The sequence below is a fragment of the Pempheris klunzingeri genome, chromosome 12 (genome assembly GCF_042242105.1).
Source record: "Pempheris klunzingeri isolate RE-2024b chromosome 12, fPemKlu1.hap1, whole genome shotgun sequence".
NCBI classification, from domain to species: domain Eukaryota; kingdom Metazoa; phylum Chordata; class Actinopteri; order Acropomatiformes; family Pempheridae; genus Pempheris; species Pempheris klunzingeri.
The window spans coordinates 22984266-22997539 of NC_092023.1; the positions used below are offsets into that span (position 1 = coordinate 22984266).

The 13274-nt window shown below is 47.7% G+C and overlaps 1 protein-coding gene across 1 annotated transcript; it reads left to right on the forward strand.

The window, feature by feature from the left end:
- The first annotated feature begins 95 nt into the window (after nt 1–95).
- On the forward strand, nt 96–9701 carry cyp17a1 (cytochrome P450, family 17, subfamily A, polypeptide 1). Its single transcript, XM_070840540.1, has 11 exons — nt 96–410; nt 499–637; nt 1133–1368; nt 1620–1706; nt 2246–2464; nt 3428–3597; nt 3705–3808; nt 4174–4409; nt 5930–6038; nt 8411–9025; nt 9523–9701. Exons 1-11 carry the CDS (start codon nt 96–98, stop codon nt 9699–9701), a joined length of 2409 nt encoding a protein of 802 aa, XP_070696641.1.
- The last annotated feature ends 3573 nt before the right edge of the window (nt 9702–13274 follow it).

Below are 13274 nucleotides of genomic sequence, written 5' to 3' on the forward strand. Positions count from 1 at the left end.
TGCAGCAGCTCGGGGCTTCCCTGCGCGCACCGCCCCGCTGTGATGCTCGGCCTCCGCTGAAGCAGACCCCTCCGCCCGGGCCCTGTGCTGCACACATGGCGTGGTTTCTGTGTCTGTGCGCGCTGGTGACCGGCGGCCTGGCCTTGTTGGTGCTGCGACTGAAGCTCGGGGTGTTCGCGCATGACCCCCAGGAGCCCCCCCGCCTCCCAGCGCTGCCCTTGATTGGCAGTCTGCTGAGTCTGCGGAGCCCCCATCCTCCTCATGTGCTTTTCCAACTGCTGCAGGAGAAATATGGACAGACGTTCTCTCTGATGATGGGCCCCCACTGTGTCATCATCGTCAACCAGCACGCACACGCAAAAGAAGTCCTGCTGAAGAAGGGGAAGATATTTGCAGGGAGACCCAGAACTGTGAGTCTTCATCTTCTTCATCTTCTCCTCCTCCTTTTCTTGGCAGCAGGAGTCACGTGTGTTTGCTCATGTCCTGTGTGTGATGAAGGTGACCACAGATGTTCTGACCAGAAACGGGAAGGACATCGCATTTGGAGACTACAGCGCCACCTGGAGGTTCCACAGGAAGATAGTCCACGGAGCTCTGTGCATGTTTGGGGAGGGCTCTGCCTCCCTTGAGAAGATCAGTGAGTACACTTCACCTCCCACCTCTCCACACACACACACACACACACACACACACGTCCCAGACACAGATACTCTGGATGATCCACTTTGTTCCCTTGAATCACGAGAACTACTTTCTCTCAGTGAAATGTGTTCAGACGGCATTATTTCACTGGTATCTGTAGTCTTCTGCTTACTGTTTCTCCTACAATGACAGCAACCACTAGGATACATGAAGGTTTAAAGTGGACACAGATACGGTGGCTTAGACTACCTTCAAATAAAGTAACAAAACCTTTAAATAATCTGAGGTCAGTGTGTCAGATGTCTTCTATCTGTAGTAGTAGAGTATTTGGGGCAGCAGGACAGTGTGTGAGGGACCAAATAAAGATGTTAGCTGTACGGCACAGAGGAAGAGGATATCTCAGCATGTGATAACTACACAGTAAAAACAAGCAAACCTTTCAGGAACATTGTCAGTAAGCGACGACACTCTGACACCTGTGTCCCCTCAGTCTGTGCAGAGGCTCAGTCTCTGTGCTCCGTCCTGTTCGAGGCAGCAGCTGCCGGACTGGCCCTGGATCTGTCCCCTGAGCTGACCCGGGCCGTCACCAACGTCATCTGCTCCCTCTGCTTCAACTCCTCCTACCGCCGAGGAGACCCAGAGTTTGAGGCCATGCTGCACTACAGCCAGGGCATCGTGGACACCGTGGCAAAGGACAGCTTGGTGGACATCTTCCCCTGGCTACAGGTAGACTAGGCAATAAACAAAGACATAGGAATATACAGGAGGAACACAATTAAAGGTGCATGATGAGTATTTTTAGATAGCAATGTGTCTTATCAGTATGATCAATATTTAATTACTACATGATGCAGAGTTTAGCCGTATTGATATTAGCATGTCTGCAGAATATACATATATACACACATATGTATTCACTAATGACAGAATATGTCCCAGTATAACACCGATCAGTGACGTCTGTCTCCTCGTCACAGATTTTTCCCAATGCAGACCTGCGTCTTCTCAGGCAGTGTGTTTCAGTCAGAGACAAACTTCTCCAGAAGGAATATGATGAACACAAGGTACAGTCGGCCTCTTTGATAAAGTACTGTCACTAATGAGGTCAAGACGGTGAAGGTTTGATTAGAGATTTAAACCATTAGCAACGTTTTAGTCACAGGTTAGCTGAACAATGACTGTGTGTGTGTGTGTGTGTGTGTGTGTGTGTGTGTGTGTGTGTGTGTGTGTTACGAGGCGGAGGATAAGGTCTCCACTTAGGAAGCTATTTACTTTACATTTCAGTTTTATCAGTTTCCCCACAGGAATTGCTCTGGGTTAAGTCTACATCCAGCTATATACCTGTTCCATCTGATTACCTGGTTGCTTTCTCAAAGACTCAAACACAGAGTGGATGCTGTGTGAGAACAGTGTTCTCTGTACAGTTAGTCTGAAACTAAAGGCGGGGTTCAGCTGGTGCCACAGTGATCGGTCCCAGTCTGACTACCTGAGCTCCAGATGATCTTTATAACAACATACTTCACTGTGTCATTTAAGCACCTCTGTCTGCTCCAAGCAAACCCCCATGGAATCTCTTTACACTCTGAGTGTGTGCCCCTCCCAGGCAGACTACAGTGACCACGTCCAGAGAGACCTACTGGACGCTCTGCTGAGAGCCAAGCGCAGTGCTGAGAACAACAACACAGCGGAGATCAGTGCCGAGTCCGTGGGCCTCAGTGACGACCACCTCCTCATGACCGTGGGAGACATCTTTGGAGCCGGCGTGGAAACCACCACCACCGTGCTCAAATGGGCCGTTGCCTACCTGCTCCATCACCCGCAGGTAAGGCTGGAGCGGTGCGAAGGGTTCAGTTCAAGTGGCCAAACATACATGTTTCCTCCCTCATGGGTGATGGAATGTGTTCATGTTGCCATACAGCCATATTGCAGCTCTACCTGAGACTGTTTTCTCCTGTCTGGTCCTCCTTTAAGAACATGCTGAGCAGCCAGTCTTCAGTGCCTCAAGCTGCTGTTCCTCTGGGCTCCACTAGATGCTACTCTGACCCCACTGAAAGGATGGAGAAAAAGGGATTTTATTTCCCAGCTGGAGCACAATAGTCATTTCTTCCATTTAAGAGACAACAGAACTCAAAGTGAAGTGTGTTTTCAACCTTGTCAGCCTGACTGACAGCAGCTGTGTCTGCCTTCTCTTATCACCACAGTCATGATGATGTACAATAATCCAGACTTCAGACCATCTCCTCAGAGGTCTGACACTGATGGCACAGATGCTAAGCCCTTAACACTGTTACCATAAAACCTCTGTGGTCATACATCTCTTCAGCAGCTACACAGCTGTCATCTGTGTGGACTAAATTCATACAGCTGAGCTGTTAAGGTGCATTCCACACAACCACACTGCCCACATGAGCCTTTGTGGCATATTAAAATCAGTACCAGCAGGTTTTAGGTGTCTTTTCTTCTGCTGGTCGACATTTGGATTCTACCAGAAATAGAAAAATGCTGCAGGAGGTGTTTTCCTACGTGTTCCCTCTGTCAATCAATCAATCAATCAATCTTTATTTGTATAGCACCAATTCATAACAAATGTTATCTCAAGACGCTTTCCATAAAGAGCAATTTCTAAAGAAGTATTAAATTCATACAAATCCAAGAACAAACTATGAATCGTTGCTATGTGAAACCTTTTTAATCCCCTGATGGATGAGACATCACAGTAAAGTATATATACACACTTATTTTAGACTCTGTGTGTGTGTGTGTGTGTGTGTGTGTGTGTGTCCAGGTGCAGGGGAGAATCCAGGAGGAGCTGGACCGTAAAGTGGGGGGGGATCGGTCCCCCCAGCTCAGTGACAGAGGCAGTCTGCCCTACCTGGAGGCCACCATCAGGGAGATACTACGGATCCGCCCTGTGTCCCCCCTGCTCATTCCCCATGTGGCGCTCAGTGACACCAGGTGCACCCCCCGACACGATGGCTGGAATATGTGGTTCAAACATGAGATGTGAGAGAGCACTGCTCCTATAACCCCCCCCCCTTTTGCGTCTCTCTGCCTCTCTGTAGCATCGGAGACTTCACAGTGAGGAAAGGAGCTCGAGTCATTGTCAACCTTTGGGCTCTGCACCATGATGAGAAGGAGTGGAAACACCCTGAGCTCTTTGACCCTGGTGAGAGGAAACGTCCGGCCGCTGTGCCGTGTTTTATCCTGCATTATTGTTCAGTGTATTTATTTTCCTCATGTCTGCCGGGGAAACACGTGGCTGTGGCCTCTGAGGGAAACCTGAAGTCAGTGACTCGATCCCACTCAGAGGAAACATGCATATTTTTTTATACAGATGAAATGACCCTTAAGATCCTTGTGCAGTGAAACAGAGTCCTTGTGGTGTTTCTGGCATAGAAAATGTAAAAGTGAACTACTTTCATACATGAACCAACTACGAGCCGCAGCAGCTGATGAGCATCTGGGCTCTGATTGTCCGGTTTGTAGGTTTGCTGGTGTGTTGACTCCGACTTCCTCGTGCTTCCTCTGCAGGTCGCTTCTTGAACAGTGACGGCACAGGCGTGATCATTCCGTCATCAAGCTACCTGCCATTCGGCGCCGGCATCAGGGTGTGTCTGGGAGAGGCCTTGGCCAAGATGGAGCTCTTCCTCTTCCTGTCCTGGATCCTGCAGCGGTTCATCCTCTCTGTCCCCCCAGGCCACCCTCTGCCCAGTCTGGAAGGCAAGTTTGGTGTGGTCCTCCAGCCGGCCAAGTACAAGGTGAACGCCGTGCCCAGACCAGGCTGGGAGGGAAACAAAAGCCAGGCCCCCTGAGATCAGCCCCCTGTTCTCCACATTGTCCTCTTCAGTACATGGTGCAGCAGTTGGACCCACCACAACACCTCTTTGTATTTTAATATCTCTATTTTTCACTATATTGTAACATCATCTCAACTGACAGTATTTAAGAATAAAACCTTGGCTCTGACACTCAGTATTTGCCATCAAATACTTCCCTCGATGCTCTCAGAATGGAGGAGGGCAGACACACAGTCACTCCCATGTTTGATAGAAGGCACAGTTCTCTGTCCACATAAATTCACTGATTCTGTATGTGAGATTGGTTCTGACATGAAGAACTCCATCTGCCACAACAGGAAGGCAGCATGTCTGTGCTAATGTTAGAAGGGATTGAGTTTAGATGATAAACTGGGAGGTTCTGAACCACATTGTTTCATCACTACAATATGTCGGGGGGCGGGGGGGACATGGAGTGGGTCACACTGGAGCTGCTGTGTGGGCGTTCACAGGTCAGACTGTCTCTAATGATGCAGATGTTCTGACTGGACCTGTGTTCAGTCACTGGTGCCTCAGTCAGTCAGTCTGGCTGCATTAGACTGTTAATACTGAAGCATCAGTGTCAGAGCACCAGCTCACTCTTAGTCAGGGTGGGGCTAGTTGGAACTTCTTTATATACACTTAGCTGCTTTAGACCAGTGGTTCCCAACCTGAGGATCTGGCCCCAGAAAGGGTCCCCAGGTGTATTGGAGGAGTTGCTGCTGCTGTCTACTCTGCTGCAAACCTCCAACAAGAGGAGTCATAGGGGAGAGGAAGGAGGGGTCCGAAGCTGCTTTTATTTCATCAAGACACATGACAGGGTCCTGCCCCCCCATACACGACACCGTCACCACGGAGCAACGCCCTTCTGAGCCTGAATGATCTTTGGATTGTGCATGAAGGAGCAGACCGTGGACACACAGCTGGTGGACAAAGTCAGCATTAAGATCTGTGCAGGTTAAACAGGAGCAGCTTCCTGTGAGTGTCAGGGCTGGAATCTTTTTGTTTTCTTTTGAACAGAATGAGCTGTGTAATGTATTTGAATGTGTTCATTAGTTACCAGACATGGTACGGGGGGGGGGTCGATAAAGAATCAGACCGTCATCCCAAACCACAGAGACACAGGTCGAAGGGATCACATGCCAGAGGTGCACCTGAGGGTGGGGTGGGGGTGCAGAGCAGTGGGGGGGGGCAGATCCGTGGCTCCATAGTAAGCAGCTACCACCAATCAGACACCTGCTCTGTTGGCGGTGCTGATTGACAGACAGAGCCCGCCCCCTGCTCTGGTCCTGTCATTGTGATTGGTTCCACACTGACACGCCTCCACACGGCCCCTGTCTCACACCTGACACACACACACACACACACACACACACACACAACCCAACCCCCTGTGGGTCCAGCTCGCCCCCCCCCTTGTCAGTCACAGCAGCAGACAGCCGCTTCGTCCCCCCCGTCCCTCGGTCCTTCAGTCCTCAGCGGGTCCCGGGGGGGGCGACACCATGCCGCGCTCTTTCCTCGTAAAGAAACTTCAGGGCAGTAAGAGAGCAGCCCACGGAGGAGTGAGGTCCGAGGCCGAGGGTAAGACTCCCCACAGAGCATCACTAACGCCCCAGGTCACGGCCCCCCCCAGCCCCGGGAAGCTTTCCTAGTCAGACTAACCACCAGTAGATCTGCTCAGATGGCCGGAGGACGCGTTTCCAGGGCTGGGGGCTGCTGCATGTCCACCCCCTCCTGCTCACTGGCCCCACGTGGATGCATCACTAGCTGAACATGCCCAGCTTCACATTGCCTCAGCTGATGTTCATATTTCACTCCATCATTTCACTGCTTCAGCCTGTGACTGCAGCTGCCCTGCATGTTCATTAGAGATTAATGCTGCTTACAGATGAAAGACATGCACTGTTTCACCAAGCTGTTAGAAGACTGTGGATGTATTTATTCTGCTAAATGCTTTAATCCATTCTTGTCTTTAGCTCTTTAATGGAAGCAAAAACCAGTGCTGCATAAAGAGGAATGAGAGATTTGTCTGGCCCCAAACGAAGATGTAGGTTTGTGTTTAACGTGCAAAATCCATCTGCAGAGAGCTGCTTCAGGTCCTTAGACAGACCTGGAGACAATTGTCCTCAAACGGGCGGCTGTGGGTCAGCAGTTTGATCAAGTCAGTGTGTCCAGGTGTCCTTTGACAAGACACTGAACCCCAACTTGGTCCTGAAGCAGCTTCAGTGTGTGAATGAGTGTGAAAGAACAGTCTCCTCCAGCTCAGATTCCTCCTGAATGAATGATGTGTGAATGGGTGAATGAGCATGTGATGAAAAAGACTAGAGAGGCGTCATTTACCATTTTAACTACTATCTGTAAGAAACCTGCGTGTGTAGCTCCTTTCTAGTCTTTTTGACCACTCAAAGAGCTCTAACACATCACACACAGTGTTCCCACAGTGTTCAGGCCCATGGACACTCGGACATGGGATCTGACCTGCTGTACCTCTGAGTCACAGCTGCCATAAGGTTGGAAAAGAAGCCGGAGGGGGCAGATTGATACCGTACATTTCAAAACTACCAAATATCAACATTATGTCTTGTTTTGAATGGAGATATTAGTGTCAATAGGATCAATACCCAAACATGGATCCATCACACGAACACTCCTCTGCTGCTGTTGTGTTATGCACACAGTGATTACCTCATGGGTTCAGACGATCAGTTAGCTTTGGTTAGCACTCCCATGATACACTTGTGTTTCACATGCATGAGGTAAGATAGACGTTTGGTGGTAATTATAATAAACATATTCCGACATGCCTTACTAATGATGGATGATATTACTTGGTAGCAGACTGAAAGTCTGTGGTGCAGCTCACCTCTAAGTAAACTTCCTCAGAACATCCATCGCTCACAGTGAGCTAGTCTGCTTCAGGACTGTCAGGGTGTGGTTTTATCAGATTTGAGGCAGTGGTCTTACATCATGAGCTACTTTCATGTGAAGTAACCCAAGCTGCTGCAACTTAAAGTGAGGGTGTTCATGTAGGACCCTATCATTCATAGTAAGGAGCTGTTTGAACAGAGGCTGTCAAGGACCTGCAAAAGAGCAACAGTGTCTTTTCAACATAGATATGAGTCCCAGTGTGTCCACAGACCCTCAGACTGTCTTCCCTCTGGTTCTGCTCCATCTTTCACTAAAGAAACCTAGAGTGGGTCGTCCCTCAATCGGAAGGTTGGTGGTTCGATCCCCCTCACTAGTCGAAGTGGGCGAGACACTGAACCCCAACTCCCCCTGAAACAGCTTCGGTGTGTGAATATGTCTTAGATTAGATTACTAATGAATGATGTGTGAATGAGGATGTGACGTAAAAGCTTTGAGTAGTCGAAATGACTAGAAAGGAGCTGTACAAACAGACCATTTACCTTTTAAACGTGAGCGATATCACACACAGGAAACTGATGATCATGTGATCTCCCCCAGCCTCTTCAGCAGACTGACAGTCCTGCCCACTGAAAACCTGAATCCACCCCACTGTCCACCATTACTAAGTGACTAATGCTAGCTCTGGTAATAACCACTGTCTTCATGACCCCCACCCCCGTGGATGGGAAGACCAGAGCATTTACTTTATTTTGGATGGACAGAAATGTCCTTATAATGACTGCAATAACACCAGTGTGTGTGTGTGTGTGTGCAGCTTTGTTAACGGTAATGGTCTGGGCTCCAGGACAGATCGATAGCAGCTGTCTGTGACATCAGAGGCCGGAGGTCTTGTTGTGCTTTATGTTGCTTTGCTGTGTGTTTGGCAGGTTAACCTGTTGGACTGGGTGCTAACATGCCCCCCCTTTGGAGCAGTCTGGCCCTAAACCCACCACCAGCATGTGTTGCTCTTTAAATTGACTATAAAGAGTCTAATGGAGGCAAATTGTGTGTGTGTGTGTGTGTGTGTGTGTGTGTGTATTCCACAGAGCCCCCCTGCAGCAAACATGAAGACTGTCTGCTGCACAGTGATCTCCCCCCACACTGCCACCGTCCAGCCCCCAGCCCACGGCTACAGTCTCCCTCCTCCTCCTCCTCCCAGCCTCCTTCTGTCAGAGCTGATCGACTGCATCTTCCACCTTCTCCAAACACCTCCCCTCTCTCCTTCTCCAGCTGCTCTGAGGCTCACAGTAGAAGCCCTACAGAAGCACACAGACCAGTGCAATCTTCTAGCAAAGTGAACCTGGAGATCCAGTGTGTTCCAGGAGGCCAGGGGAGGACAGAGGGCCTCCTGCCTCCACCCCTCCCTCTCCTGGCCTTCTTTCCAGTCATCCCTCCCGGCGGCAGCAGCCAGGAGAACTTCGAGTGTTTGGACTGGACTAAAGAACACTTGAGCTTCTCGGGCCTGGCCAAGCACAAGCAGCTCCAGTGTGAGCGGAGAAGTAAGAAGTATTTCAGCTGTAAGCACTGTGAGAAGGAGTACATCAGCCTGGGAGCGCTCAAGATGCACATCAGGACGCACACGCTGCCCTGTGTGTGTAAACTGTGTGGCAAGGCATTCTCCAGACCCTGGCTGCTTCAGGGACACATACGAACACACACAGGTCAGTGAAACACACACATTCAACCGTTTACACGTGAGGATCAATTTACGAGTCAGAGTGAGGACTTGTCAGTGTGTGAAAACAGTTGTGTAATTCTTTGTGTCTGAGAAGCCTAATCAGTGCTCAGGTAATAAGCCTGAGGGTGTCATAGTGAGGTCATCAGGGGCTTGGAGACTAAACATTTATATCATAAAGCTGTGTTACAAACTGCAGGCATGATGCTTGAAAGGTGTGTACTTCGCTATTATTATGCTATTTGCTAACTGTACCAAAGTATGATACTAAATCTGTTGATTATTGGAAACATTGGGGGTTAGTCACTTTATGAAATGGGCTGGTCTATTGGAGTGTCTGTTAGGAGTAACAATAGTGTGAGTTGGATGCAGCCATGATTCAGGATACTGTTTATTCACCAGACAGGTCCGATGATCAGCTTTTATCCAAGTCCAAAAGGATCCAGCAGAAACAGGAAATTAATGACTGTGTTCCTTCTGCAGGAGAGAAACCGTTCTCGTGCCTCCACTGCAGCCGAGCTTTTGCCGATCGCTCCAACCTGAGAGCTCACCTCCAGACCCACTCTGAAGTGAAGAAGTACCAGTGTGGAAGCTGCTTCAAGACCTTCTCTAGGATCTCCCTGTTAGCCAAACACCAGGAGGCAGGTTGCCCACTGTCGTGACAGCCCGTAAGCTTCTGTAGAGTGTCACTGTTGGCTCAGTAATGGTGTCTGGGACAGTCCCCGAGGACTTGCTAGGATCTTTGTGTAGCTTGGTGTGTGGATCACAAAAGTGAGCGGTCATGTGATGGCACTTTGGTGATGTTTTCGTCAAAACAAAGATTTTACAGGAGAAGCTTGACAAAATGATGTTTAGCGCTTAGTTACCTAAGATTGTATGAGTGCAAACTGACTGTTCAACATTCAAACACTTCAGAAAAATACCATACTGCAGATCAGCCACGTGTGTTCATGTTCTCTTTGATTGTCCTGCTGCCTGTTGCCTCATATTGGAACTGACGGGAGGCTTCTCACCTCATCTGAGACACTCTCTAAGGACATGTAGAATACTAGCTGATCATTAGTTTCGTCATTGCCCTGTTAGATTACGTGCTCTTGTTGTACTTGCTTAGTTTTTGCTTTATTTCAGTCTAATTTTTTCTTCTCTGTTATTTACCTCCTGCTCTTGAGTGTTTTCCTGCCCTTTTGATGGTCAGTGGTCACCTGCTTCTGTTTTGTCGCACCAGGTTTCCCTCCCCTCATCAGTCTGGCCAGATCCTTTGTTCCTGCTCTGTCTGTCTCGGTTCATTGTTGGTTTCAGTCCTCGTGCTTAGCTCCTGTGTTTTTGTACTTGTGTCCTGAATTTATAAGGTGTCTCCTTATTAAAGTCAGTGAAGACTTCCTCTGCCTGTGTTGGCGTTTGGGTCCTTCTCCTGCTCCTGGCTGAACTAAAACAATGAGCTAAAAGAGGCAGAAATCTGGAGGGGTTGCTGACTCCAAGTGAGTCCAGGAGAGTAGGCTGCTACTGAGGCCTGTGACCTTTATGTACCGTCTGGTGATTTCATACCAGTGTCATCAGGGTTTTCTCAGCTTGGCCTTGGACACCACAACTGTAACACAGAAAACCTGTCTGTGATTTTTAGTGACATATAGGTGTTGTAGGGAAAGTTTGGGAGAGTAGTAAGTATAGCGTTCAAACAGGCTTATGATAACCTGCCTCAGCTATTGGTCCACGGTTACAGTCTCAGGAATCAGCCAACATTTTCTCTTAGTGATCAGCCAAGAGTGATAATGCCAGGGACAACATCAACTCAGGTCAGACCCAACAAATGCATAAAGTGACTGAAAGTATGTTACAGAAAATCAAGGCAAACAACTTTCTTTGTACTTTAGAACTACAACAAACTAACAGATAATGGCAACAAGTGGGATACTAAACAAAACTACACGCTGAATGCTGAGGAGGAGGAATAGAGTGAGTACGGGGACAGCAGACAAATGAGTGAACCACAACAGCCACAGGTTAGTCATGTCACGGGAAGCTGTCCCCACTGAAAAGAAAGGCCCACCGATGTTCAAGGAAATCATAAGTGGCATCGCAGCGAAGGTCTTTCATAGGTAAAGAGAAGCAACACGTGACCAATCAGAGGATCAGAGGTTCGTCATGGGGCCGCTTCCTTCTGTTGGTTAGACACTTCATGTTTTGGGATTTCGAAGAAAACTTCCAAAATAACCACACCTACAACATAGATGTTTGCACTCCGAATGTCCAAAGGAATAAAGAGACATCCCACGTTTAAGGGTGTCGGATGTATTGTTCAGTGAATTTTAACATACAGGCAGCTTCTAATCACACAAATACGAACAGATAAACTCATAATCAGGTCTGCAGCATTTGGCTTTCTTTGGGATACAGGGTTGTGTTGCAGAGTAACACCAGAGGGACAGAAGGGCAGCAGGAGGAGCCTCTGAATGTCCAGGGTGAGCTGGAACACTGGATGTTGGCGGCCTGGGCAGGAACTGGTTTCCGTCTGCTTCCCCCACCACCCAAAAGACTTTGATGGTTCCCAGACTGACTTTGTGTGGTATCTTGTCTCTGTCTCTGCTCTCTGCGAGGGGGAGGGGCACAACATTTGTCTGACCTGTGAACTTTTGTGTGTCCTGCTCAGCCAGAATCCTACAAAATGAAAATGTTGATTACATAAGTGTAGATCTCACAAAGTAATCATTTAACTTTGTTAAATTACATATGCTTCAGTTTCTAATATCAACTGCTTTAGTGGATGCTGAGATGTCTGAAAAAACAGAATGTATACTCCAGGAACACTCTTTCTTTTTTTTTAGAAAGGTTTCAGAAGAAATGTTGTGACTTCATGACTTCAGCTCTCTGTGAGAATACATCAAGGTAACATGTACAAGCAGAATAAGAGTTGCCTCAGGAATTTGCCTTGAGGATATGTACATTAAAATGATCAGTCAATTATCAGTCAGCACAGTCTAGGCATATATATATTGTCTTGGGTGACAGAGTCCTGTTTAATAAAAACGATGATCCAAGTTTTTCCACCTTGCAGCAGTGATACTTGCTGTCACAATGGTGCAAGCAGTTGCTCTGCCCTACACCTGTAGTATGAATGTGAGCACCTGTTGTTTGCCCACCAGAATGGCAATGTTGTGATGTAATGGAATGCTATCAATAGTAACTGTCTGTGGAACAAGGTCTAAATATTCCCAGCCAGTCAGCCAGGTTCATTTTCAATACACACAGATGCTATTCTGACCCCCGCAGGCCTATAAATACATGGAAAGCTGTTATATTGGGCCTGAGGGCAGCTCTCCATCTCACAGTGTGTCAGTAATACAAGACAGCGCTGCTGCATTTAGCTGCTGTCAAGACATGAGACCTATTATTAGGCTACAATATTACTCCAATGGATACAGTAAAAATAAAAAAGTGTGTGTGTGTTTGATAGGTGGGGAAGTAATGGCAATCAGATTATGTTGGTATTTTCCACAGCGAGTGTGTGAGTTTTTCCATAAAGTCTTTCACCACAAGCCTTCTGAAAATGACACTGGGTTACACTTGTTACCAAGACATCTGCCAATGTGTGGAATAGGGTGTGTGTGTGTGTGTGTGTGTGTGTGTGCTTGTGCTAATTAGGGTTGAAGGATGGAGAAGGTCAGACGCTGTGGTGAAGTCAGATGAGGGGAAGCAGAAGGAACATTTAAGGTTGTGTTTACGGCTTTGTTAATCAAAGGGACATGAATGCTGACCATTATAATTTTTTTTCTGATTTTTGAAAATTGCCTGTCAGTGTATAGGCACAAAATTAAAATAATAAAAATATGCAAAGTCTGCCTGGCACTTATTTCTTTATGCCTTAAAGTTCTGTGGTTTGACTTAGTCAGAACTTTGCTGGACATGATGATATTAAGCAAAGTACACACTATAATTTTTTCTATTTTCACCTAATTGTATGTGAAGACCCAAACAAACAATGTGACTTCCCTACTCTGTCTGTTGCTTGGGGGTCGAAGTACATTGGTTCCCTCTCATAATGGTTTTGTGTTCAAAAGAGGCTCAGTGATTTCCTTGAAAAAGCTCGACATTACTCAAACAGGCGGATATAGTATATCCGCATATGATTTGTTGACTTATCTTTCAAACATGTACATCAGGGGATTGTTATTGCACCTTGCAGCCTCAATACTGGGGTCTCTCAAGGTTCTGTTCTGGGCCCCAGCCTCTTCTCTCTG

Excerpts from the sequence above, each read along its gene's own strand:
- cyp17a1 (XM_070840540.1), top strand. The coding sequence starts at position 96 with ATGGCGTGGTTTCTGTGTCTGTGCGCGCTGGTGACCGGCGGCCTGGCC. Across the intron at positions 1,707-2,245 it reads AGGAATATGATGAACACAAG|GCAGACTACAGTGACCACGT; the intron begins GTACAGTCGGCC and ends TGCCCCTCCCAG. Across the intron at positions 3,809-4,173 it reads CCCTGAGCTCTTTGACCCTG|GTCGCTTCTTGAACAGTGAC; the intron begins GTGAGAGGAAAC and ends CTTCCTCTGCAG.